This window comes from Capsella rubella, unplaced genomic scaffold (genome assembly GCF_000375325.1).
Source record: "Capsella rubella cultivar Monte Gargano unplaced genomic scaffold, Caprub1_0 scaffold_5, whole genome shotgun sequence".
In the NCBI taxonomy this organism is placed as follows: domain Eukaryota; kingdom Viridiplantae; phylum Streptophyta; class Magnoliopsida; order Brassicales; family Brassicaceae; genus Capsella; species Capsella rubella.
In genome coordinates this window covers 10324532-10348965 of record NW_006238919.1, presented here as the reverse complement: position 1 = coordinate 10348965, position 24434 = coordinate 10324532, and the positions used below count along the sequence as shown (strand labels likewise).

The 24434-nt window shown below is 37.9% G+C and overlaps 7 protein-coding genes across 10 annotated transcripts; 4 read left to right on the top strand and 3 right to left on the bottom strand.

Annotated features, from left to right (window-relative positions):
* Positions 1 to 424: 424 nt before the first annotated feature.
* LOC17886307 (protein LNK2) lies at positions 425 to 4563 on the top strand. Of its 2 annotated transcripts, none has more exons than XM_023782001.1 (8): positions 425 to 622; positions 1384 to 1726; positions 1819 to 1948; positions 2301 to 2583; positions 2760 to 3458; positions 3568 to 3719; positions 3888 to 4225; positions 4340 to 4563. In XM_023782001.1, the coding sequence occupies exons 1-7, from the start codon at positions 599 to 601 to the stop codon at positions 4213 to 4215; spliced, it is 1959 nt and encodes a 652-aa protein (XP_023637769.1). In that variant the 5' UTR covers positions 425 to 598; the 3' UTR covers positions 4216 to 4225; positions 4340 to 4563. The 2 variants fall into 2 exon arrangements, with proteins under 2 accessions (XP_023637769.1, XP_006290711.1); XM_006290649.2 differs by having other exon boundaries at positions 1384 to 1729.
* On the bottom strand, positions 4496 to 6361 carry LOC17887202 (DNA-directed RNA polymerase V subunit 5C). Its single transcript, XM_006292129.2, has 4 exons — positions 6053 to 6361; positions 5158 to 5334; positions 4883 to 4996; positions 4496 to 4800 (listed from the first exon to the last, which is right to left on the bottom strand). The coding sequence occupies exons 1-4, from the start codon at positions 6335 to 6337 to the stop codon at positions 4675 to 4677; spliced, it is 702 nt and encodes a 233-aa protein (XP_006292191.1). The 5' UTR covers positions 6338 to 6361; the 3' UTR covers positions 4496 to 4674.
* A 386-nt stretch (positions 6362 to 6747) lies between these two features.
* Positions 6748 to 9618, top strand: LOC17887101 (F-box protein SKIP5). 2 transcript variants are annotated; one of them, XM_006292623.2, is made up of 5 exons: positions 6757 to 7027; positions 7497 to 7641; positions 7726 to 7804; positions 8751 to 8809; positions 9029 to 9618. In XM_006292623.2, exons 1-5 carry the CDS (start codon positions 6865 to 6867, stop codon positions 9396 to 9398), a joined length of 816 nt encoding a protein of 271 aa, XP_006292685.1. In that variant the 5' UTR covers positions 6757 to 6864; the 3' UTR covers positions 9399 to 9618. The 2 variants fall into 2 exon arrangements, with proteins under 2 accessions (XP_023638436.1, XP_006292685.1); XM_023782668.1 differs by lacking the exon at positions 7726 to 7804 and having other exon boundaries at positions 6748 to 7027; positions 9029 to 9069.
* Positions 9619 to 10018: 400 nt separating this feature from the next.
* Positions 10019 to 12182, top strand: LOC17886165 (uridine 5'-monophosphate synthase). Its single transcript, XM_006290981.2, has 6 exons — positions 10019 to 10881; positions 10991 to 11074; positions 11193 to 11275; positions 11361 to 11448; positions 11530 to 11784; positions 11879 to 12182. The coding sequence occupies exons 1-6, from the start codon at positions 10102 to 10104 to the stop codon at positions 12008 to 12010; spliced, it is 1422 nt and encodes a 473-aa protein (XP_006291043.1). The 5' UTR covers positions 10019 to 10101; the 3' UTR covers positions 12011 to 12182.
* A 365-nt stretch (positions 12183 to 12547) lies between these two features.
* Positions 12548 to 17653, top strand: LOC17885765 (F-box protein At3g54460). Of its 2 annotated transcripts, XM_006293087.2 has the most exons (8): positions 12550 to 13267; positions 13473 to 16031; positions 16118 to 16331; positions 16414 to 16689; positions 16777 to 16836; positions 16919 to 17049; positions 17131 to 17245; positions 17373 to 17653. In XM_006293087.2, the coding sequence occupies exons 1-8, from the start codon at positions 12657 to 12659 to the stop codon at positions 17544 to 17546; spliced, it is 4140 nt and encodes a 1379-aa protein (XP_006293149.1). In that variant the 5' UTR covers positions 12550 to 12656; the 3' UTR covers positions 17547 to 17653. The 2 variants fall into 2 exon arrangements, with proteins under 2 accessions (XP_023638353.1, XP_006293149.1); XM_023782585.1 differs by lacking the exons at positions 17131 to 17245; positions 17373 to 17653 and having other exon boundaries at positions 12548 to 13267; positions 16784 to 16836; positions 16919 to 17014.
* An 11-nt stretch (positions 17654 to 17664) lies between these two features.
* On the bottom strand, positions 17665 to 21204 carry LOC17885282 (protein NRT1/ PTR FAMILY 5.4). Its single transcript, XM_006292445.2, has 6 exons — positions 21135 to 21204; positions 20839 to 21056; positions 20500 to 20751; positions 19721 to 19998; positions 18258 to 18657; positions 17665 to 18138 (listed from the first exon to the last, which is right to left on the bottom strand). The coding sequence occupies exons 1-6, from the start codon at positions 21202 to 21204 to the stop codon at positions 17671 to 17673; spliced, it is 1686 nt and encodes a 561-aa protein (XP_006292507.2). The 3' UTR covers positions 17665 to 17670.
* A 1837-nt stretch (positions 21205 to 23041) lies between these two features.
* LOC17885815 lies at positions 23042 to 24274 on the bottom strand. The gene is made up of 2 exons (XM_006292256.2): positions 23718 to 24274; positions 23042 to 23627 (listed from the first exon to the last, which is right to left on the bottom strand). Exons 1-2 carry the CDS (start codon positions 23911 to 23913, stop codon positions 23317 to 23319), a joined length of 507 nt encoding a protein of 168 aa, XP_006292318.1. The 5' UTR covers positions 23914 to 24274; the 3' UTR covers positions 23042 to 23316.
* Positions 24275 to 24434: the final 160 nt, after the last annotated feature.

The following is a 24434-nucleotide window of genomic DNA, read 5'->3' as shown; positions in this document are numbered from 1 at the left end:
TACCCAAATAGGAAAATAAATTTCAGAAACTCAAATATTATATGTGTCTCCTATTTCCTCGAACACTAATCCGATAAAACATACAGAGTATTAAAAAGACCACAGCCAGGGAAAGTCAAAAATATGTGCTGTCATGGAATTGGAATCAAAGTCGTAGTTAATGGTTAAGTTAATCTCAGCCACATCTTTAGATACGCCTCCTCGTCTGACGTGGCGTCTCATGCTCTCTCGGCCACTCGTTTGGCACGTGACTTTTCCTCAGTCCTCCTCCTCCTCCAAAAAAAAGAACAAAAAAAACTCTTCTTCTTTGTCTACTGTGTAACTCCTCCTTTCTCTTCCCATATCACATGAAGAAAGGATTCTGAATCAAGGTTTTTGAGAAAGCTTCTTCCTTTTCAGCTTATCTTCATTTTATTTTTAATCTGTATTTTTATTTTTATTTTATTATTGTAAGGATTTACTTTATCCGACTTGTTAATCTTTGTTTTTTTTTTGTTTTTTCTGAATTTTTTGGTTTTTTGCTTGGTGGAGTCGGCGATGTGTGGAGCAATCAAAGAGCTTCATTTTGGGTCTGTGATTCGAATTTGTTTCTCGAATAATGTTTGATTGGGAAGAAGACGAGGTAAAGTTTTCATCTTTTGCTATACATCTAGTTTCATTTTTTATGTGGAATCAGTATAATTCTGTATTTTTTTTTCATAAAAAACTCACTAGTGTCTTCCTGCTTGTTTGCATCTTCTTCGAATGATTTTTTGGGTCTCAAGTGCCCTTCTCTGTTATGTTTATGTGTATGTATAAGTATGACTACGAGACATAGCTTGAATTTTGGAGCCTATTAACTCAGTGAAAGATCTGAGCTTGTCTCGAAGGTAGTTTGAATTTAGAGTGTGGTAGAAGAGGCTGAGCATAGAATTCGATGAAGTCCAAGTCTGGTATTTTATTTCTTGGAGAGCTTGGCAAGATTTTTTCCTATGGGGATAATATGCTTTGTGAAGAAGCTGATTTTCCTACTTCCTGCCTTTTTTATTTGACGCAGTCTATCACAGGGATCAATACCTCTCTTATCTTGGTTTTGTTTATAGTCAAAAGTTACTTTTTAATAATCAGTCAGGCTATGATAAGGAGCTAATCATTTGGAAGATGACTACGCTAGCATTTTGTGTTACTTCCTGTTTATTTTCCTTGACACAGTCTCTGTTATAGTCAAATTTCACTTTTGAATGATCACTCAGTTTTATCTTGTGGCATTAGATGCGCCTGTGTGTCAATGCTCTTGATCATGTTCTTACATTTTTCTATATTCCTTCAGTATTGGTCTCATGTAAATGCCGTTACTTGCTTGTGCCTGATCCCTTTTGTTAATTGTCTTAACCTATTTTTCAGCTAACTAATATGATATGGGCTGATGACGGTGAGACAGGCGACCATATTGTACCTTTTAAAGTAAGAAGTGAACAACTTAACAAGAAGGAACAGAGTGACGAATCTAAGACAGCTAAGCCGGCTGAGCAAAAGATAACTGGGACTACAGCTGAAATCCAAGATGATGATATATTGGGGAGCACTTCGGGCCATAATGTCGATGACGGGATTCCTCAGCCAGATTTCTGTATGACCTCATGGCCGGACTCGTCGCTATCTAATGCCAGAAAAGATGATACAGATTCGAGTGCAACTGAACTTTCAAAATGCTTAGCTGAGCCAGCTAAACATGATTCATCAAGAGGTGGTGCGTTTCTTGAAACAGTGATGTTTTGCTTGGGTACGTTATTTCCAATCTAATCATTTTAAAGTTGTGTGCTCACCCTGTTTTACCAGAGAAAACGTCTGAACTTGGGAAAGGCCCCGATATTTTTCATAGCACTGATGAGAGTAAAGAGCAAGGTGATTTTGATGAGTACGGCTGGGCCAACATTGGTAGTTTTGATGATCTTGATCGAATGTTCAGGTAAAACTATTTCTCATCATGACTGAGCTATGCGGTAACTTTTCAATGACTTACTCTTTTTTTCCACGTATCATATTGAATTCGTTACAATATTCTCAAGAACAGACATGCTATCATGTTTGAAGGAATTAGGTGACATTATTAACAAAAATACTAGCTGCCTTATTTCACGTGTACAACTTATTTGAAAATTATGTCAATTTGCTTCGATTGTAGCTCCACTAATGTTTTTTTCCGTGTTTTGATATTTTTTCACCTTGTCTGAGATATACATTTCTTTACATCAAAGAAGATTACATATGCACATCAGCTTCCATCTAACACAATATCCTCACAAGTGATGATTTTGCAGCAATGATGTCCCTATATTTGGCGATGGCAGTCTCAGTGGTGCTGATGAGTTGTGGTCTTCTTCTAAAGATGTATCCAATAGTCCAAAATCATTATCATCAATTTTAGACTCTCAAGATCTAGGACTGGATATTAGAACTGAGTTTGAGCAACAAGGGAACCACCAATTTCCGTTGGCTGGAAATGCCAATGGTCTTTCATCCCAAAGTGTGCCGAGTGTACATGTAACCCTAAAGGCTGAGCAATATCGTGAGCACAAGGGTCAATCCTCAGTTGAACACCAGGTACTATGTTTAGCAGACTGCTGCATATTGCTCATACGTTTATGATAAAGTGAATGAAAGTATGTACATAGTTTCTGTCAATGGAGATCGGTAGCATGACTTAGGTCTTCAAATTCTTAGGCCTTTTAATACAGCTCCACTGAACCATCTTCGTTTCATTTCCTTTTTCTGACCAGCCATATCAACAAAATAAAATGATGAAGTTTACAAATATGTCTGGGAGTTCAGAGGCAGGGGCATTTCAAGATCAGTACAATCAGAGGACTCCTTCCAGGAATTCACCTAGAAAATTTGTAAATCAGTTGGCACCGCCACGATCCTCTTTGATGGCTGTTAATCTGCAGAGGGAGTCTGAAGGTTATGTGACATCACATTATTCACATATGCCAAACCAATACATGACTACTTCTGCATTTGGTAATCTTACAAATCCATTTTCCAGTGTGCCTGTACTTTCGTCCGTTCAGCATCCTGATCTTAAGAATCAGTTGATGCATCCTTCCTACGAACCTCCTACTGCTACCTCCGTAAAAATGGCAACAGATGTCTCTCCTCGGCCTTCAACAATGACACCACAGGAAAAACTAGAAAAACTTAGACGCAGACAGCAAATGCAGGCAATGCTTGCAATTCAGAGACAACAGCAGCAATTTTCTCATCAGGTGCCTGTAGTAGATCAATCCATTACACAGAATTCTCGCCAAGATATTTCACTCCAGCTTGTCGACAAAACTAATCTCCAAGGGATAACTACAATGCCTTCCTTTGATCCTAATTCATCTTTGGAACAAAATGATTCTGGCAATTTTACTACTGCTGTTGATAATTCAGCGGAGTTCTCAGTTCTTTATCGGCTCCAGGATGTTGTAGCAAAGGTACTCAAATGGTTGATTGGCTTGTTATGAATAAGGACGCACATAATCCTACGGTACTTTGTAGGTGAGCTTTATGTGGGAGTAACTAATACTCTTTCTTGTCCTGCAGTTGGATATGGGAACAAGGACTTGTATACGGGATAGCTTATTCCGGTTGGCTGGTAGCGCAGCTCAGAGACACTACACAAATGGTACAGCCCATAGTAACAAGACTAGCAAGGATGACCAGGATGTTATTCCCAGAGAAGATTCCAGTTATAGGTAAGAAGTCTGCGCATATTAATCAATATGGTATACTTCGTATTTAGATAATGTAAACTACATGCATACACTTTTGTACATGTGGCTTAAACCTTTTATAAAATTTACCGAGTTCAGTATCAATATCAAATTGTGGTTTACATAGCTTGGCTCTTGTATTTGATACAGATATGCTGGGATGCCAGACACAGAGGCGGTGACCAATCCCACAGACAGAACTGTGGCTCATTTGCTCTTTCATAGGCCTTTTGATATGCTGGTGGCAAAACATATGGAAGGACCAGAATCACCTGCTTCTTCGAAGATGGGAAGTGAAGAAAAAGGGGATTTCCCTAAATGCAACGTACGAGAGAGTCGCTTACAGAAGCAGAAAGCTCAAGAGGAAGAAGGACCTACAGATTCACTTGCATTGGGGAATGCACCGAACTCTGGATCAAGTATTACTGTTGGTGAGAGGGATGTTGAAGAACCCCAAGGAAACAAAAGAAAGTTGTGAAATTTATAAGGTTATTTAATTCCTTATCTCTGTAAATTGCGTCCATGCCCTTTTATATACATTCATAGAGCTTGCGGATTTATTGGTAACTAATACCCAGCTGTTGCTTTTTGTTTTTAATCAGTTTAGGTTGCCATGTTAGAGAAAAGCGTTGGAATTTCGGCAGACTTGATAACATCGCTCTGCGACTACTGAAACAATCTCATCATTGCTCCTTTCTTGTGAAGCTCTTATTCTTGTAATTAGATGTATTTTTACACGTACCTCCATGACAACTACATTTTGGAAAACTCGTGTAGTTTGCTAAAATTTTCCTCATTCAAAACCAAAATCCATCTCTTGTTAGAATTGTAAGCAAACATCAAGGACAGACAAATAAACTGCTATTTTCAGGAGAAATAGGAAAGAGAAGGAGTGTCTTAATTTAACTTGTGGTAGCTGCAATGATATAGTCTTTCTTCAGATGATGCATCGGTATGTGACAAAAGACCCAACAGGTTCATTACTGTATGTAATCTTCACCACCTGTTTTTTCTTTAACCCATAGTATCTGACGAAGCGGTCACTCTCCTGCAAATAAGGAAGCTGAAAGGAGAAACAAAAATTATCCATTAAACAGGCAGGATACACAATAGATGAAGAAGCTTTGTGCAGAATTGAAACAAACCTGTTTGTCCTCAAGTGCATGCTTCCTCAGCAATTGTTCTTTCTCCTCTTTGGTTAAAATCTCAATCTTTGGCTGCTGAATGTGTTTTGTCATGTTCACCAACAAATCTCCTATCTGTTGGTACATTCAATAAGTATTAACATGTAAATGTTCAGACAATTATGTATTTCCAATTCAGGTCTCAGTTTCATGATCCTCATTACAATGCCATGCATGAGGATCCAAATCCGGTGCTATCAATGTTTCATCATGTAGGAAAACGGATAACTACTTACCGGGAAAATTTCAACTGTGAAAGGGAAAGTTGCCAATTCCTTCTGGGCAAAGTGGTTCATTTTGCTCTGCAAAATCAGAATCATAGCACTCACGCCAACATTGTTCGAAATCTGACTATGAATAGCACGAACTGTTTTAACGGTGATTGGTTCAGATCCCATGAACACAACAAGGATCTGCATAAAACCATTTCAATAAGCTTAATGAAAAACAGATAAAGCATGAGAAACTGTCTGATTACATTCTCATCTCAACTAACTAGCTATCCATAAATGACACCCTAAATCTTAAAATGCTCCGAAAATTTCTTACTATAAAGTTATAGATATATTCCATTGGATACATACATGAGCACCATGTGAGGGACCTTACTGCTATAACAAATTTTCTTGGTCCCCAAGGTAAAAATGAATATGCCATTAGCCTTCAGCTTTTCCAAAACATACCGAAAGCTCAAAATACAATAGAAAAAGACGAAACCCAAACCATACATCAACGGAAAGACTTCATTTCCCCTTACTTCCGTGCACATATAAGTATATAACAAGTAAAAAAGAACCCCTATAGCTTCTCGCAAGTATGATCCGCAGACCTTAGGTGTTCAAAAGTGACATAAAACCAAAAAGTCGAAACCTTTGGCAAAATTTCATCTCTTTGAAGTCAAACCTAAAACTAAGTTAAACCCTAAATAAATAAAAAGTTGAAGCAAACTCAAACTTTAGACCCAAAATCGAGAAAAGCTTAAGCCTTTTGCAAATTTTCCTCTCTTCGAAGGCGTTAAAACCAAATGGAAACCAAAATCGAAAAAAGTTGATGACTTTTCAAATTTTCACCTATTTCAAACCACAACCTTACACCCAAATCGGAAAAGAGGTTAAAAATCAAAGCTGAAACCTTTTTCCTGGGATCTGAGCGAAGAGAAACGCAGATACGGAGGCGTTCAAGGTCTGGCTTCTCACCAAAAACAGAACGAAACTCAGAAAGAGAGAGAGACAGCTCAGCTTCATTAACTTCATAGCCTCTGTCACGAAGCATCTCAAAAGCTGTCGTGCGAGCCAAGTAAAACCTCTTGCTGTCGACTCCTCCGTCGTCCACAGTCTTTGAAATGCAGTAGGTACCGTCGTTAAACGTCGACTCACCATTTTCACGGCACCCTTCTTCGGCCATTTTCACCTCCATTTTTCCTCTGTTGATTTCAGAGTTGTGCTGGTTAGAAGAAGAAGAGACTAGAGAGAAAGGTTTTATGAACTTGTCTTGTCACAAGAGTGTGTGTGCTTTGGGCCTTTTCTATATTCTTTTTGGCCTCATCAAAATACATCTGGACAGTCCACTGCACTAAGCAAGCAACGGTCACGATTCCTCCATTTTCCTTAATTTTACTTTTCAGAAAACTCCAAAACAAAATCATAAATACAAAGTTACAAACTTTCAGAAAAGAATAAATTATAGTGGTTCACAAAAAAAAAAAAAAAAAAAAAATAGTACTTCGTTTTGATGATCACTGTTATTCTTCTTTTTAATAATTTTTGCATTAAAAAAAATGTACTAAAGATAATATATAAACACATTAATGAAAAAGGCAAAACAATCTTAACCAAAGTCTTAATTGACCGAACACATTAATGTCGAGGTGACGTCAGCTGATAATTGAGTCGGCTGATATTAACGACGGCGACGGCATAGGGGTCGTGCTTCCTAAAGCGGCCATGGAGAGTCGTGAGATCTCAAAGCTCAACAACGAGAGGCCTCCCAAAAAAACAGCTCCACCGAGGATGAAGAGGCGAATGAAACCTGAATCTCTCACGTCTCTTAACAATCTCGACGATGGTTGCCTCATGCATATCCTCAGCTTCCTATCTCCAATTCCAGGTAAAATTTCGAATTCATTTTTTCGCATCTATGAATTGGGGATTCTGATACCATCATGCTACTCTGTTCAATTCCGCTCTTAATCGTTTCATTGTTGTTGTTTGTTTGTGATATTTCTCCCCATTTGATCTCAATTCGAATTTCACCAATTATGGCTCAGTTTTACAACTTTTAGACTTTACAGATCCTAATCCAATCATAATTGAATTCAATCCGTGTTATAATCTCACTCGATCTCTATAATTGAATGATCCGTTCCTCTTGACTTTGTAGCAACAGCTCTGTAGCAATGTAACACTATTAGCAAGAAAGCTTTTGTCTTTGTAATGAATGGCTATGTTTTGATCTGTATTGTGATTTGTGAAGCTTGGAAGATTTCATTTTTAGGTTTGCGTGATTGAATTGGGAATTTGTTTTGTATATTACAGTCTATTTCAGTGCAGTTTGTGTATCTCTTCTGAGTTTGCAGATAGGTATAACACAGCCCTCGTTTGCCACAGATGGCGATATCTGGCGTGTCATCCTCGCTTGTGGCTCCGTGTTGACCGTTTTGCTAAGGATTTAACCCAGCCTGGAGTTTTCCACAACATTGAGTCAGCGGTAGCTGCGGCTAGGTTTGTGATATTACCTTATTTTTCTCTACAGTTCTTTATTATTCGTAGAAAGATCCAAAAGCCTGACCAAATTGTCACCTATAGACCCGGCGATACCATTTTAATTGGAGCCGGTGGGAATCATCACGTTTCTAATATTCAGATTAAAAAGCCTCTTTGCCTGGTATGTTTTTGAAGGATTATATGTCTAGTGCAGTTTCTTGATATTCATGGAGATTCTTTCATTTCCATGATATATCTCTTTTGTTTCCATAACTTTCTTTAGAAGTGCCAATGTGAATTGGTTTACTTTCACATGTTTCTTCACAAACAAATGTTTAGAATTCTAACGGAGTCTCAAAAGTGATAAACAGTTTATCTGAGTTCATTTATACTATTTGACTATACCAACATCTATGTAGTAGATGGTTAATATCGAAAGAAGAACATGTGAACATAAAGTCACATATCTATTTTCATGAGAAGATGGAGACCCATTCCATAGGTCTCAGCATCTGAGATCAATATGCATTGAAGAGAACAATGCCACATTTAGGTTCCAAAATAAAAATGAAAGACAACTTATGCCTGCCCACAATTACTTATAATCTCACTACTGGAAACTATGCAGGAGCTGTTTGTAATTGAGACACTTCTAATGAATGTTAAAGAATTAGAACTTGATAACTAAAATTCCTTGACTGTGGTGAGAACTCGAAAAAGAATTTTCAGTTCGACTTCAAAGTCTTTTCGTGCATTTGCCCCCTGCCTCTCGGTAATGTTCCTCTTCTCATATTGGACAACACATGGAAAGAGGGTAAGCTGTAAATAATGAAAAAGCTATTGAAGTAGAGCTTGGTGTAGTAATTAGGTTGAGCTGATGGAGTTGCAGATAAATGAATGATAGTGATTTAATCAGGATTGTACCGAGGCGCATCATAGAATACCTCAGTGTAGATTAGGAGATGGCTCATAAGTATCTTTAGTTTCAGTTAAGTGGATGAATCTATGCCTTGAGGCTGAAAAGAGCTCATAATCTTCATATTTGATAGATGGATGGTATGATGTTGATGCACAAGTCCGAATGTTCATTATAAGTTTCAGTTTTATATTATTTTCCCTATGTACAGGTTGGTGGAGGGGAAATTCCTGACGAGACTACCCTTATCTGCTCTCGTGGGTCAGACAGGTTTGTAGCTCATATTCCCTTGAAGTGATTTCCTCTCTTACAGCTGTTTTTGAAAATATTTCTGCAAGGTTTTAGTTTCTTAAAAACTTGCTGCTAAGGCATTTCCCATTGTGGTTTAAAAAAGAAAGAAAGACGTGACTTCATGTTCAGTGTTAGTTAAATTTTATGACGAAGAAAAATCTTTGGTATACGGCTTTTTTTGTTGGGTTATTTGTGCAGTGCCCTGGAGTTGCTATCGACCTGCAAGCTTGCGAATTTAACAGTGAAAGCCGAGCTTGGCTGCTGTTTGCTTCATAGGAGTGGAAGGCTAACGATTGATGGATGTGTGCTGCAATGTGAAACAAACCCTTTGGATCATCTCTCATACCCAATCGTGAGCACTGCTGGAGATGAAGATATCTTGGGCCATGTAGAAGTGGATGAAACCGTTGTTGAAAAGATCAAAGGACATAGTGTAACCGTTTTGCAGACAAGGATCGAGGGAGGCGCAAAGGCTGTTTCGACAAGCGGAGACTTGGTTCTGCAGCGTGTTCGAGTCATGTATTCTAAGGCTTACCTCTATTTCTGGTTTGATGTAGATTATGAATGATCATTGTTGGTTAGTTTATTGGATTACTACACCCTTTCTTTAATCTCACAATCTGTAACATTAGTAACCTGTGTGATGATGGGAAATGATCCATCTTCATTTGTACTTTTGTGTTTCCCCTTAAGACCGTACAGGTCTTCTTGTTGTATGCTTATGTTAAAGAATAATGTCCCTTTTTAGGGCGATTTCAGTTTCAATTTGGATTTTTCATGTTGTCTCATTGTTATCTTTTTGCAGTAAAAAGGGTTCTCTTCCTCTTACATTAAAAAAAAAAAAAACAGAACTATATTTTGTTTGATTTAGCAGTATTTTTTGAATTTGAGCTTACAAAGTATAATTTTAAATGATTGAAAATTTAAATGTCTAGGGGATTTGACAACCTTCAATTTGATTTTAAACGATTCAGTATCTATCTTTCATGGTGTTATGGAAAATTAATGGAAAGCTTATATTAATATGGCAAAATTAGTATAAACGTATAAAAATGATGAATATGAGTCAATTTACGAAGACATTTACATGATTTGTTTTCAACAAAGTTAGTTTCCTAATGTTTAAAAAAAAAAAAAAAACATAGAAACCCAAAAAAAAAAAAACAAAACCTAAAGTATAAAAAAGCCGACACAGTAGAGTGTGCAGTCGAAGTCCCCGTCTCCTCTCTCAAAACCCATCGAATCCGAAACCAAAAAGCAGCAGAGCAACCATGGAAGCACTGATTCTCGAGCTTCACGAAATCGGCGCCGTTAAATTCGGAAATTTCAAGCTGAAATCCGGAATCTTCTCTCCGGTTTACATCGACCTCCGTCTCATCGTCTCTTTTCCACCTCTCCTTACGCGGATCGCTCAAACTCTCGTCTCTTCACTTCCTCGTTCCACAAACTTCGACCTCGTCTGTGGTGTCCCTTACACTGCTCTCCCTATCGCCACCGTCGTCTCTGTCGCCAATGGTATCCCCATGCTTATGCGGCGTAAGGAGATTAAAGACTACGGAACATCGAAAGCTATTGAAGGAGTCTTCGAAAAGGATCAGAATTGTTTGATAATCGAAGATCTTGTAACCAGTGGCGCCTCTGTTCTCGAGACTGTTGCGCCTCTTCGTGCTGTGGGGTTAAAGGTTACCGATGCGGTGGTTTTGATCGACAGGCAGCAAGGCGGTAGGGAGAATCTTGCGGAGAATGGGATTACGCTTCATTCGATGATTAAGTTGACGGATATGGTTAAGGTTTTGAAGCAAAAGGGGAAAATTGAAGAGGAGGTTGAAGTGAATTTGCTTAAGTTTCTGGAAGAGAACCGTAGGGTTAGTGTTCCAAGTGAGGAGAAGCCAAAGCCCAAGCCTAGGGTTTTAGGGTTCAAGGAAAGGTCAGAGCTTTCCAAGAATCCGGCGGGGAAGAAGCTGTTTGATATTATGTTGAAGAAGGAAACTAATCTCTGCTTAGCTGCTGATGTTGGAACTGCTGCTGAATTGCTTGACATCGCTGAGAAGGTTAGAATCATTTGTATTTGATTCTTCCGATCGGAATTTGAAGACGTTTCATCTGAATCATTATTATGTTTTGGTGACATCTTTCAAATTTTTTTTTGTGTTCATGAAGGTGGGACCAGAGATTTGTCTATTGAAGACTCATGTTGATATCTTACCTGATTTCACCCCTGACTTTGGCTCTAAACTCCGTGCGGTAATTACTTGTCTTTGACAGTCTCTGTTTGTTTTCTTAATTTGCATGAGTCTCATGTATGATATTGTTTAAACTGGTTAGTGATATGTCGTTGATCCATTGTTTACTGTTACTTTAGATCGCAGACAAGCACAAATTTCTCATATTTGAAGATCGCAAGTTTGCTGACATTGGTAACACTGTCACTATGCAGTATGAAGGGTAATTTTACTAACATTATCTCACTTAGCCTTCATTCTAGTCTTTTCGAGTTTTCAGTGTGTTGATTTTTCTGGTTTGTTGGCAGAGGCATCTTTACAATATTGGAGTGGGCTGATATTATAAACGCTCATATAATATCGGGGCCAGGAATCGTGGATGGCCTGAAATTAAAGGTAAATTTCATTTCTCTTTGTCACCTGATTACTCATTCTTTTGTTTTACTGATATTCTGTTGCATTCCTATGTGATTGCAGGGTATGCCTCGTGGTAGAGGTCTGCTTTTGCTTGCTGAAATGAGCTCTGCCGGTAACCTTGCCACAGGAGACTACACTGCAGCAGCTGTGAAAATCGCAGAGGCTCATTCTGATTTCGTGATGGGATTCATCTCGGTTAATCCGGCTTCTTGGAAATGCGGATATGTGTATCCGTCTATGATTCATGCTACACCTGGTGTTCAAATGGTGAAAGGTGGTGATGCACTTGGTCAGCAGTATAACACCCCACACTCTGTGAGTCTCTCTCCCAACTTTATTACATTCATCTTACATCCATAGTTAGCCTGTAGTATCTAAAGCCGATTGCTCTTTTGCTTGCTTATTTCAGGTGATTACAGAGAGGGGAAGTGATATCATAATCGTGGGACGGGGAATCATAAAGGCTGACAACCCAGCAGAGACCGCTCACGAGTATAGAGTTCAAGGCTGGAATGCATACTTGGAGAAATGCTCTCAGTAGATTCACATCCTGAGAAAAAAGCTGAGGTTTTTGATTCTGTGTTCTAGAGCTATAAGATTGTGCTAGTTTTGTGTGAGGATGGATATTAAATACTCATGTCTCGTTGATTGTTCACTTGACCTCATTGCTCAATAATCATAATAAATGTGAAGCTTGGAGAGTTGATCTCATATGATTTGTACGTTTGTGATCACAATACTTCGTTAGTCTCTCTACTCTCTCACAATACACTATCTGAATGCTTTGGATTTTGGCTGGAGATGGCCATACTCCAAAATCTCTACGTGTTCTATATTATTAAATAAAATCAATAGAGTTGATCAACTTCCCCCACTCGTGGTCGTGCCGCTGAACCAGCGTAATCCATTCACGAACAGGTCTGTTTTAATTTACACGTAGGAGTTAGGACTAAAGAAGTACACGTGTAGCTGTACTGGTTAAAGAGTCACACGTGAGCTATAAGATTATTATTTTTTAAATGATAAACCCTAATTTAGTCATATTTTTCTGATTTTTATTTTGTTTTCGCTGAGGTCGAAACAAAACAAAAAAAAAACGATGAGATTGTTTCGAACAAATTTGTATAGAAAATCTATAAAGCCTAACTAACAATTTCAGCGTTCCGTGGTAGATTTAGACTCCTGCGATGTCTGTTTCCGGTGAAATTGATGATCACAAACTCTGTGGTTTCCTCTGTGTTGTTCTTTCCGTCGATTCGCCTGCTCCTCCGTTAGGTTCATCTTGTTTTATCTTCAATGATGGCTCCGTCACCGGTTTCAAATCCGATAATGGCATGATCTTATCCCTCATCAGTTCTACAGCTACTAATCTCAAATCCTTAATTTCTTCCGAAGGAGATCATGATGCTGACAATTGTGGAAAAATTGAAGAGGGTGGATTAGAGATTTCACCGAAACGCCGCAAGTGCGTTCAGGGAGAGAGTAGTAGTACACGAAAGTCTCCGAAATCTAAGAAACGGGTTTCCTCCGGGAGCAAGGAGAAGACCGGAGGGGGAAGGAAGCGGGTAAGGAGTATAGGTATGGTGAATGGAAGCATAAGTGTAGTGCAGCAACTTCACGCTTTGGTTTCCTATAAATGTTTGAAAATTATATGTCGAGTGGTCAAGGTTGATAAAGGTGAGAATGGAGAAGAAAGAGCTGTTGTGTTAGTTGATGTTTACCTGCCTCTTGCATTGTGGTCCGGATGGCAATTTCCCAAATCCCAAGCTACTGCTGCTGCAGTGTTTAAGCACATAAGGTAATTCTTTTCGACTCAGTAAATCCCTCTATAGTTTAGGATCTATAGCATAGAACTCAGGTTTTTTGAATAGAACTACAGTGCTCTTTATGTTGATATGCCAAATGGTAATGCATCTGTTGCTATCATGAATGCAAATTTCTTTTGTGGATGGGTGTGATTAGATACTGCTTTCGCATTTTTAATGAATTTCAGTTCTTTGCAGCTGTGACTGGAGGCTGAGAGTCTCAATCCTTAATGGGGAAAGTGTTTGGGAAGAGGCCAATGGAAGAGTTAAGGCCATATGGGATCTATCTGACTGCCATGTGTTTGATTGCAAGTTACTCTGTAATGCCCCAGATTCTCCGAAACGAAGATTATTTAAACTCCATGAAATCTTTAAGAGCTTGCCCAGTCCAAGATATAATTATGTGTCTGATTCTTCTAGAGTATTACCGTCTACTGACTCTTGCACATCTGGTATATGGGATCTCTCAGATGACGTTTTGATTAGCATACTGATGAAACTCGATACCAAGGATCTTTTTAGCATTGCAACAGTCTGCCGTCTCTTCAGATCATTGACCTCTTTAATTGTGCCATGTATGAATCTAAAACTCTTTCCTCATCAGCAGGCAGCAGTTGGTTGGATGCTGGAGCGTGAGAGGAAAGCTGAAGTTTTCTCGCATCCCCTTTACTTAAAGTTTGATACTGAGGATGGGTTTAGTTTCTATATAAATGCTGTGACTGGTGATATAATCTCTGAGGCAGCTCCCATGGTCAAGGATTTCCGTGGGGGAATGTTTTGCGATGAACCAGGTCTTGGAAAGACGATAACAGCATTATCCCTTATCTTAAAGACGCTGGGAACAATGGCTGATCCGCCTGAGGGACTTCCAATCGTTTGGTGTATGCATAAAAACGACCAAAAATGCGCCTATTATGAGTACACGAGTGACCAGTCCGCTGCTAACAGCATGTTTACTGGAAAAAGGTTTCTAAGTCCAACTAGCTGCCGAAATCAGTTTTCTTTTGAAGCCTTCCGTCCTCTGCTGGAGTCGAAATCGTTGCCACTTAAGCAAGCTAGGCTGATGGATCCAGATGATCAAACATTTGAGTCTAAGAACTCAATCTCTGGAAACGACTTTGAAACTCACATCCCTGCTTCCCTGGATTTAAAAGCTCAATGTAGAAAGAGCTTGGGTAATGTCAGAAAAAATCTCATGCATGCATATAACAACGCATCTGAGCTCTCTGAAGAGGTGGAAGCTAAAAGAATTGGTAATTGGAAGAAATTTGGTATGATAACCAGTTCCAAGAGAAAGAGTCTTACTGATCCGGATGTAGAAAGTGATATTTGGATACAGTGTGATTCGTGCTCAAAGTGGCGGAGAATAATAGATGAAGGCGTATCGGTTACTGGTTCTGCATGGTTTTGTAGCAACAATGGTGACCCTGCATATCAGAGTTGTAATGATCCTGAAGAATTATGGGATAGTTCTCAACCTATAAAATACTTGCAAGGGTTTTATACTAAGGGAGCCTCTGGTGAAGAAAATGATAATATCTCTTTCTTCACCGGTGTCCTTCGGGAACACAAGTCTTCAGTGAACTCAACCGTAAAGAAAGCCTTAATTTGGCTTGCTAAACTCCCGCGGGAGAAGCTCTCACAGATGGAAACAGTTGGCTTACCTGGTCCACTGTTGGGTAGTTGTTTGAGTCGAGATGTCCTTGGATACCAGAGAATATTTCGAGCATTTGGTCTTAAGAGTAGAGTTGAACAAGGAGTCATCAAATGGTTTTATCCGAAGTTTCTTGAGAACTTAGTATTTGATGTACCTGCCCTCAAGGTTGCTCTCTGTCAGCCACTGGATACATTTAGACTGTATTTGTCAAAAGCAACACTAATCGTTGTCCCCGCGAATTTAGTTGACCATTGGAAAACACAAATCCAAAAGCATGTTTACTCTGATCAGCTTCGTATTCTCGTTTGGACAGACCATATAAAGCTTTCTCCACACAGCTTGGCTTGGGATTATGATGTTGTGATCACAACTTTTAGTCGCTTAAGTGCAGAATGGAATCCCCGGAAGAAAAGCCCATTGATCCAAGTGCACTGGCTTAGGGTCATGCTAGATGAAGGACACACTCTCGGTTCTAGTGTCAGTTTGACTAATAAATTTCAGATGGCTGTTTCTCTGAAAGCTTGTAATCGTTGGCTATTGACAGGAACACCAACCCCTAACACGCCAAATAGCCAGATTTCACATATCCAACCTCTTTTAAAGTTTCTTCATGAGGAAGTATATGGAGAAAATCCAAAGTTTTGGGAAGCTGGCATCCTTAGACCATTTGAAGCAGAGATGGAGGAGGGTCGTTTGCGTTTACTTAAGCTGCTTCAGGGATGCATGATAAGTTCTAGAAAGAAAGATCTGCATATGATTCCTCCATGTATCAAGAAGTTGACATACCTTAATTTCCTTCCAGGGCATGCAAGAAGCTACAATGAACTAGTGGAGACAGTTAGGCGTAATATCTTATTAGCTGATTGGAATGATCCGTCTCATGTAGAAAGTCTGCTTAACTCTAAACAGTGGAAATTTCGTAGCACTACCATCAGTAATGTCAGACTATCTTGCTGTGTGGCTGGGCATATGAAAATGACTGACGCTGGTCATGATATTAAAGAGACTATGGATGCTTTACTTGAAAAAGGTCTGGATTTTTCGACGGAGGAGTATTCTTTTATTCAAGATAGCCTTATTAGTGGCTGTAGCTGTAAAAGGTATATCTTAAATCCAATGCTGTCATTAGTTTGGGACATATGTCACAAGTATCTAACTTGGCTTTTGCTTCTCATCTTATAAATAGATGTGAGGAATGGTGCAGGCTTCCTGTTATCACTCCATGTAGACACCTGCTGTGCCTTGATTGTGTTGCTCTTGATAGCACAAGGTGTACTATTCCTGGTTGTGGATATTTATATGAGATGCAAACTCCTGAAACGTTGGCTCGACCAGAAAATCCAAATCCAAAGTGGCCTGTGCCAAAGGATCTTATTGAGTTACAGCCTTCATATAAGCAGGTAGATATGCCTATAAACCATCTTAGAAGTTAATGACTAGGTTCCTGAATGGTATACTCAAATGCTTTACTTTATGATTCAGGATAACTGGAATCCTGACTGGCAGGAATCTACGTCCAGCAGTAAAGTCAGTTATCTGATAAGCAGGCTGAAGAAGTTACATGAGGCTAATAGAAAAAGCATTTTGTCTTTCAACAAGCCTGAAAATGACACCCTGGAAGATAATTCCCCTGGTACCTCAGAAGCCTTTTTGGGGAAAGAATTCCATGGACAGGATTGTGGAGCTCAGACTTTATTTGTTGATAAAGTATTGATTTTCTCTCAATTTCTTGAGCATATTCACGTGATTGAACAACAGGTATGAATTACCTCGTATTTGTTACGACATTCTTTATTTTTTCTCCGTGTTTTAAGTTTTGATCAATTCTATATCATGCTTTTGTAGTTGACAGCTGCTGGCATTAAGTTTGGTAAAATGTACAGCCCAATGCCTTCGTGTAATAAGGTACTGGGCTGTTGATTTTAATTTCTCTCACTCATCTTGCAATCCTTTAAAAGTCAAACAACTTTCGATTTCAACTTTTCAGATGAAATCTCTGGCAATGTTCCAGAACGATGTTGATTGCATGGCACTTTTGATGGATGGAAGTGCTGCCCTTGGTCTTGATTTGAGCTTTGTAACACACGTATTCCTGATGGAACCAATCTGGGATAAAAGGTACTGACTTTGAGCAATTTGGTTAAATATTTTTTGTATTCCATTGTGTTGCTGACTCCTACAATGTTCACAAATGAGCAGCATGGAAGAGCAAGTCATCAGTCGTGCTCATAGGATGGGTGCAAAGCGCCCTATTTATGTAGAAACATTAACTATGCGTGGCACGATTGAAGAACAAATGATGAGATTCCTAGAGGTACCATTGCTTCTTTTTTTTCCATCATTGCTCTGCAATTATTTAGTCATCAGATAAAAGCTTGGCATGCATTTGGTGAAAGTCTGAGCATCGTGTACATGTCAAATGTCCCTTATGTGTATTGCAGGATGCAGAAAAGAGTGATAAATTATTGAGTGGAGATTACATAAAAGCAGAGCAGGAGACAACAAGGTGCCGCCGAACGCTACATGATTTGGCAGAAAGCAATTACCTATCTCATCTTAGCTTTGTCCGATCCGATGACAAGATGGAATTTGCAGCATCAAAGATCACTAGTTAGCTTAAGAAAAGTTTATTTTGTAATCACAACAATTGAAATTGTTACACATTTTTAAATTTGGATATAAAAATGATGCCGATATTGGAATAAAAAGAAGCTACCAATCATTTCAAAGCATCTTTGATCAAACTTCTTGGCCTTCATCATCATCACCTTTGTCTTGCTTTTGCAGTTTCTTGTAGACAAAACGGTTAGCTATAAACAGATAAAAGCAGAGGCTCAAAGCATTTAACAATGCGATCACCCAATAAAAGTAATCAAGATGTGCTCTGTTAAGGTTGTTGACGAGCCATTGTTCACCGTGTCTTTTGCTGATTGTTTGGACGGTTGATATCATCCCGGTACTAACAAAACTCCCAACTCCAACAACGCTAATAAATATCGCTGCACCGATACTTCTCATAGTTTCAGGCATTTGATCATAGAAAAGCTCTTGCATACCAACAATAGTGAATACGTCTCCAATACCAACTAGCATGTATTGGGGAAGTAACCACAAGCTACTCATTGGAACAACTTCTTTTGGAGAGTCAATTAATCCATGATCTCTTGCAACTTTAAGTCTCTTAGCCTCCACAAGCCCACATATCATCTGTTATAAAACACAAGTCCAAAAACTCTTTGGTCATTATATACCATTCAAACCCAAAGATGTTGATAATGTGACAGTAACAACAATATATACGTAGAGAGAGAGAGAATTCACGTTACCATGTTAAAAGTAGCGACAAATAAGCCAACGCCGATTCTCTGGAGAGATGTGATTCCAGAATGGTGATTGGTGATCTTACGGAGCATAGGGACAAAGACTCGGTCGTAAAGAGGAATGAGGATGAGGATGGTGACACCAACAATGCTTTGGAAAGCAGCAGGAGGAATAGTGAAGTGATCTCCAATGGTTCTGTTCATCATGCTTCCTTGCTTCAAGAAGAAGGTGTTGAGCTGAGTGAGTGTGGCACAGAACATTATCAAGCTTATCCAAATTGGTATCAGCCTCAATACTAGCTTTACTTCTTCCACTTGGTTCACGGGACATAACCTCCATGGATCTCTAACTTTGTTTGAAGTTGCGTGATCAATCTCATCAATAATTGTAGCTTTATCAAGAAATCTGCATTGTTAATATTTGATATAATTAGTTGTGAGAATCATTAAACACATTTTTAAAAGTCACTGTCTAATAGATGCAGTACTTAAATGATTTCTTATCCCTTCACCTCTGTTTTTATCACCTTTCAAAACAAATTAACACTTAATTACAAAGTATGAACGTGTTGAAAAATGTTATATTTCTTTTGTTCTAGAAAAATTCTAAATAAAGAACAGTTAATTATGCATTATCCAGCTACTTATGAACGTGGCATTGTACGATTTCATTCAGTAGTAGTTTCTTGAATGATAAAAAGCTTGTTTAATGTAGAGTTGATTCCATTATTATTTTTTCCCTATGTTAAGTTAATACAGCTACTAAAAGAAGCATCTTCACGTGATCCCATGCACCTTCAAAGAGAGGAATACAGGGATTGCTCCGAATCATCATCTCTCTTCTTCTTTTTTTTTTTTTTTTTTTTTTTCAGGTTTACAATATCATTGCAGCTTAGTAATTTTTATTTGTATTATTTTATCAGAATTTAGAATTGAATCTATAAATATGTGTGTGTAATAAATGTTGACAACAATGATATAAGAAAAAAAAATGTAGACGATAATAAGAGTAATTCAATAATGATATATATATATATATATATATATGTATTATATAAGAATCATTAATCATTCAAATATATAGTATGAAAGTATGAAATCCTAACTTTTAACACAATCCAGTGTTATAGAATGATTATATAGTTTTAATTAAGATGTTATTATTTCTTAATATATATCTTCACAAATTTGGACATAAAAGAATTCGTAAAAGTCAAGAAAAGAGATTTGATCAGTGGGAAATCTACAAAGCAGTACGTCCTCCACACATAAATATTTTAGTTGATAGAAGCCTTGCAACGAGGCAGTTTCCAATATTCTAACATTAAGATGCATATGATATGTGCCCACAAAACCAGCATGTTGGACCACTTTGGAGAAATCGAATTTTTAATTAAAAACTCTCTTTGAAATTTGAATTAACGTGATATATAAATGTTTATAAATAGAAACTAAAGTAACGTAAGTACCTGAATTGACTGGTTCTTGCAAGAAGATATACTATTTTAGTGGCATTTGTTGACTCCGACTTGTGATCCTCCTCATCGTGGCAGAGGCCATAGGGGTGGCGTGTTGAGCTCAATCTCCATTTTTTAAGAGCGGCGACGATGACCTGAGCTATCCTCGTGAGAGGGCTTCCCACCGGAACTTGCTTACGGTATTTTGGAATTCCGATAAGAAATATCGTTATACCTATTCCTACACTTCCTGCTATTATGCTGAACCCTATTGACCAACTCACTCGTTCCTGTTCATATTAATAAAAATGATAAAACAAATAATTAATATGATTTTAGAGTTTGCATATCCTCTCTTCAATGAAGTTAGCTAGATAATTATCATTATATAAGGACATCATTATTGGGGGATCTTAGCCTCTAAGATCCCCCGGTTTTTGCAAAGAAAAGATCTTATCTAAGATCCCCCCAATAATGATGGTCTTATGTTCCCGTATTCCTGCTAACCATGTTAGTTATAATTACGCCAACCAATTTTGAAATATTTATATGAAACAAAAGTTAACGTATATATATATGTAACTATACCAAATCTGTTTTGGTATACTTTTATCAAAGTTGTACTACGTACATTATTTAGGAAACCATCGATCTCTCTCTATATATGTACGTCAGTACGTACCTTTATTTTGATTTGAGATATTTATAATTGAGTGAGTCAGCAAAATAAAAATTTACTGACAATAAGAAAAGTAGAAAACAAATTAAAAGAGAAATGAAATAAAATAAACCTGAATGAAGATGAGGGCAAGAACAGCTATGGAAGAACTAAGGACGATGGCCAAGTACCAATAATTGAAGAATGATGTTTTTGCTGCCTTCTCCTCTGCGTTAGCCTCTCCGAACTGGTCAGCAGCAAAGGTCATAACGCATGGCTTGTGTCCTCCCTCCCCAACCGCCATCACATACAATGCCATAAAGAACACTTTTTCTCTCATCCGCCGAGCCACAACTGTCACTGACAATGGCAACATTACAATTCCCTGGAAATTTTTTGATCATATGTTCACATTAGTCTTTGTTTCGACATCTTGAAAATGTGATAATGGGTTTATGGTATGGGATCAGACCAAAAGATAGATGAAAGAAGACAAGAGAACGGTTTTGAAGCGGCCTAGGATTGAGTCGGCTAGAAAACCCCCGAGGATGGGGAACATGCAAGAAACACCGATCCATGTGTTGATCTGCTTGGCCGCGGTGGCCGTGGACTGGCCAAGCTCGTTTGTTAGAAACGTTATTAGGTTGCTTGCAAGACCGTAGAACGCAAATCTCTCTGTCATCTCCACGACTGCAAATATTATAAACTATGAAGTTTCAAGTGAACGGTCGAAAATTGCAAGAAAACTTGAGAGAATTTGATACGTACCGATGATGAAAATGGCAGCGTTCCAGCCTCCTTTGGTTTGTTTAAGGATGATGGCGGTTGAATCTGACATGGCCGAGCAAATTTTGCTTTGGTAGTCAAAGCACCGAGATTATATATTGTAACTCACAATTTGTGAGTGTATCTAGACGTTTTTCTATAGGTCTGGAGATTATTATTAACTATGATCAAGGATCGAGATGTCCTTTTTTATATTTTGAAATTTGATTCTGATCTCTCTAAGTAAGTTTTTATATTCCATGTGTTTGTTTAATATACTACTGTGCCTTTATATATTTCTTAAATCAATGTATGTGAGGGGTCGGATCTCTTTGATGAAAAAAGTTTCCAAAAGTTTAGCTTTATAAGTTTTTCTTTGTAAAATGCATAATGATGACATGGCTAGGTGTAATCCTCTTATCAATTCAATTAATAAAAAATTTGAAAAAATTATGAATGTTTACGGCTGATGAGATATTGAACCAGGTGAGAAATATCTATCAAGCATGAACAAGTACAGCAAAACAAAAGATTGTCAATAAAAACTGTCGATGTTGAGATTTTGAGATTGTATGTGACTAAATTGATCTAAACGGTGTAAAAGACTTCATTCTAGTTTTTATCAAATTGAATTTTATTTACTAATAGTATTTAAAATACATTCAAAGATCGAAAGTATTTGACGTATAATAATATGGCTCGATTATTAATACAGTATCCTTTAAAATAACAGTTTGGGTTTTTTTTTTTTGGCTGCAATTAATAAGTAAAAAATAGAAGTGGAATAGTTCTTTTTCCATATAGTAAAAATCTGGATGCATCTGTATCAAAATAATATAAAGATGGATGATTACTAAAGGAACAAAAAAAAGTTAAATTTACTCTTTTACGATATTGTTTCCTTTTTGGTCTAATTATTGACAAAAATGATTAGGAAACCATAATTAATTAATTGGCACAAATAAGTGAAAAGCTTCTCCCTTTGTTGTTGTATCCATTCATTCCTCGGCATCCAAGCAACATAAGGTCTCATTCGATTTTCCCACTTGTCGGATCTTTCTACATATCTTTCTACCCCATTTCAATCATACCAAGTATTCTAATGATACTATTGAGTAGAGATTATCACACCACAAGTTTAATAATAAATGATCGTCTTAGATCTCTCAATTAGGTAATATTGTAAAATGATATCTGAAGATCAATGCGTTAAAGTACATAGACACATAACACACTAATTTTTTTTTGGAACGCGCCAAAACAACGCTTTTCTATTTGATCTTATAAACAAAATTTCTCTTTTACAAGGATACAATTTTGTCTCTGCTCTTAGTTAACCTATCTCTCTCAATAGGATTGAACCCGACTAAAGATCAAATCAAAGCCTACTCTCTTCTAACACCCCTGTAGATCTAAGAGAATGAAACCACACTCACCCTTATTTTTGTGGCTTCAAAGTTTACAATTGTATATCAATATTCTAGGAGTGCCCATAAGGATCGTGGCAAGCCCTAGAATATTTCTATTAAACCCGAGTTGAACAAAATTCTATTTGTTAACGCAGAAATTTACTGTTCTAAAGTCCTTATGTATATGAATAGGGTCTTTTGTGTTGTTGAAGCAAAGTGGTGAGGAATTCAATTGCACAGGTGTGAAACATTATAATCGACTCACCTATCACGTAGATATGTAATAATGTACTAAGTTGTTTTGGCATTACTTCACACTAGTGCATTATTATCTATATATATGATAAGAAGCTTGACACATGCAAACACGAAACACTGATACCAAAACTTAAACTTTGAGTTTATTAAGAGGAGTGCCATGTACACTTCTTTTTTTTATGGAAACTGAAACCAAATAAAGAGAATGATAAAGTTAATAAAGAGAATGAAGGGCAAAAGAAAGAGACAAAAACTGAAACCAAATAAACATAGTTTAAACAAACGCAACACAAAGAAACAAAACCAAACTCCAGTATCAGAGAAATACAAACAAGTTACATGGGATGGAAAATGACAAAAGCAGAATGAAGAGCAAAAGGGCAAAAACCAATCTCCCACTGTTACACATACGAATGAAGTTTCTAAGGATGGAAATAGAAACTAGGACTAGGTACTAGCCAAATCACAGATCCATGTGCCTAAGCTCGCTGTACTTGATACTAGTCCTCGCATTGTAGCTAGCCATGTTTGGGTTGGACTTGGCCATCATCATTCGACTGTTTCATTTTGTAATATGAGAACCACGTCTGAGCGGCTGTTAAAATCAATAGAAGAATTGCTGCAACCGTGGCTGTCCCGGTCCACAAATTACCAAAGTAATTACGTTTCAAAATAGCACAAGTTTTGTTGTAGTGGTTCTTGTGGTAAGCATTCAATCGATTAGCAATGCCTGAATACCATGAAGCTGAATCCACATAGACGCTGCGTCGTAACTTGTTCACCGTGTCTGCCACCAAACTTGTCTTCCCAACCCAATTGGTGATAATACCTTACAAAACAAAAAAGAACACCAAAATTCAATACATGCCATACACAATTAGCCGCATACAAGAACAATCTAATTTATAAAGAAGGTTACCTCTTTCAGCCAGCAAATTAGTGTCTTTGTCAGTGAGAAAGTCAATAAACGCTAAATAGCTATACACGTAAGGCTCATGAGCGTAAGAGCACTGCTCTAGTGCAACCAAGTTTCGAAAAGTCACCTCAAATTGATCATCCACACATAGGATGGGAATCATCAAGATGTTGTTTTCAAATCTCACTTTGATGGACATACTTTCTTGTACTGCCTGAAACTTTACTCCCCCGCTCCATAACAGATCTGCTCAAGGCATGCTTTTGATGTCTTCTTTAATGACTGGTTCATCGTCTTTTATACCGAGTGAGAATACATATACGCTCCTCACCAGATCAGTTAAATGTCAGCAGCTTGACAATACCCGCCAGTGGAAGCTTCCATCTCATATAAATTATTGTTGTATTCACATGGTTCCCACTTCTCTGCGTGAGATAAACCACGAAGCATATACCCCTAGCGTGGTTCTGATCGGTCCTCTCCATCACGCTTTGAAAACTGACTCTTCTAACGCCTCCAGATACGTGGAATACGTCAGTACGGAGAAGATCAAGATTGGTTACCTAGATGAATTCTCATCTTTGCTTCAAAAACAGGGACATGACATTAATGGTTTTTTAATGTCATGTCCCTGTTTTTGAAGCAAAGATGAGAATTCATCTAGGTAACCAACCTTGATCTTCTCCGTACTGATGTATTTCACGTACCTGGAGGCGTTGG

Coding starts and splice junctions, on each gene's coding strand:
- LOC17886307 (XM_006290649.2), top strand. CDS start 599: ATGTTTGATTGGGAAGAAGACGAG. Junction 623..1,383: donor TTGATTGGGAAGAAGACGAG/GTAAAGTTTTCA, acceptor CCTATTTTTCAG/CTAACTAATATGATATGGGC. Junction 3,459..3,567: donor TCCAGGATGTTGTAGCAAAG/GTACTCAAATGG, acceptor CTTGTCCTGCAG/TTGGATATGGGAACAAGGAC.
- LOC17887202 (XM_006292129.2), bottom strand. CDS start 6,337: ATGGAGGTGAAAATGGCCGAAGAAGGGTGCCGTGAAAATGGTGAGTCG. Junction 5,335..6,052: donor GCTCAGATCCCAGGAAAAAG/GTTTCAGCTTTG, acceptor GGTTTTATGCAG/ATCCTTGTTGTGTTCATGGG. Junction 4,997..5,157: donor TCACAGTTGAAATTTTCCCG/GTAAGTAGTTAT, acceptor ATGTACCAACAG/ATAGGAGATTTGTTGGTGAA.
- LOC17887101 (XM_006292623.2), top strand. CDS start 6,865: ATGGAGAGTCGTGAGATCTCAAAGCTCAACAACGAGAGGCCTCCCAAA. Junction 7,028..7,496: donor CTTCCTATCTCCAATTCCAG/GTAAAATTTCGA, acceptor CTGAGTTTGCAG/ATAGGTATAACACAGCCCTC. Junction 7,642..7,725: donor TCAGCGGTAGCTGCGGCTAG/GTTTGTGATATT, acceptor TGTCACCTATAG/ACCCGGCGATACCATTTTAA.
- LOC17886165 (XM_006290981.2), top strand. CDS start 10,102: ATGGAAGCACTGATTCTCGAGCTTCACGAAATCGGCGCCGTTAAATTC. Junction 10,882..10,990: donor TGCTTGACATCGCTGAGAAG/GTTAGAATCATT, acceptor GTGTTCATGAAG/GTGGGACCAGAGATTTGTCT. Junction 11,449..11,529: donor TGGATGGCCTGAAATTAAAG/GTAAATTTCATT, acceptor ATGTGATTGCAG/GGTATGCCTCGTGGTAGAGG.
- LOC17885765 (XM_006293087.2), top strand. CDS start 12,657: ATGTCTGTTTCCGGTGAAATTGATGATCACAAACTCTGTGGTTTCCTC. Junction 13,268..13,472: donor GCAGTGTTTAAGCACATAAG/GTAATTCTTTTC, acceptor AGTTCTTTGCAG/CTGTGACTGGAGGCTGAGAG. Junction 16,837..16,918: donor CAATGCCTTCGTGTAATAAG/GTACTGGGCTGT, acceptor TCAACTTTTCAG/ATGAAATCTCTGGCAATGTT.
- LOC17885282 (XM_006292445.2), bottom strand. CDS start 21,204: ATGTCAGATTCAACCGCCATCATCCTTAAACAAACCAAAGGAGGCTGG. Junction 19,999..20,499: donor TTGCCCTCATCTTCATTCAG/GTTTATTTTATT, acceptor TAATATGAACAG/GAACGAGTGAGTTGGTCAAT. Junction 18,139..18,257: donor TTGTCGCTACTTTTAACATG/GTAACGTGAATT, acceptor GTTTTATAACAG/ATGATATGTGGGCTTGTGGA.
- LOC17885815 (XM_006292256.2), bottom strand. CDS start 23,913: ATGTCCATCAAAGTGAGATTTGAAAACAACATCTTGATGATTCCCATC. Junction 23,628..23,717: donor TAATTTGCTGGCTGAAAGAG/GTAACCTTCTTT, acceptor TTGTTTTGTAAG/GTATTATCACCAATTGGGTT.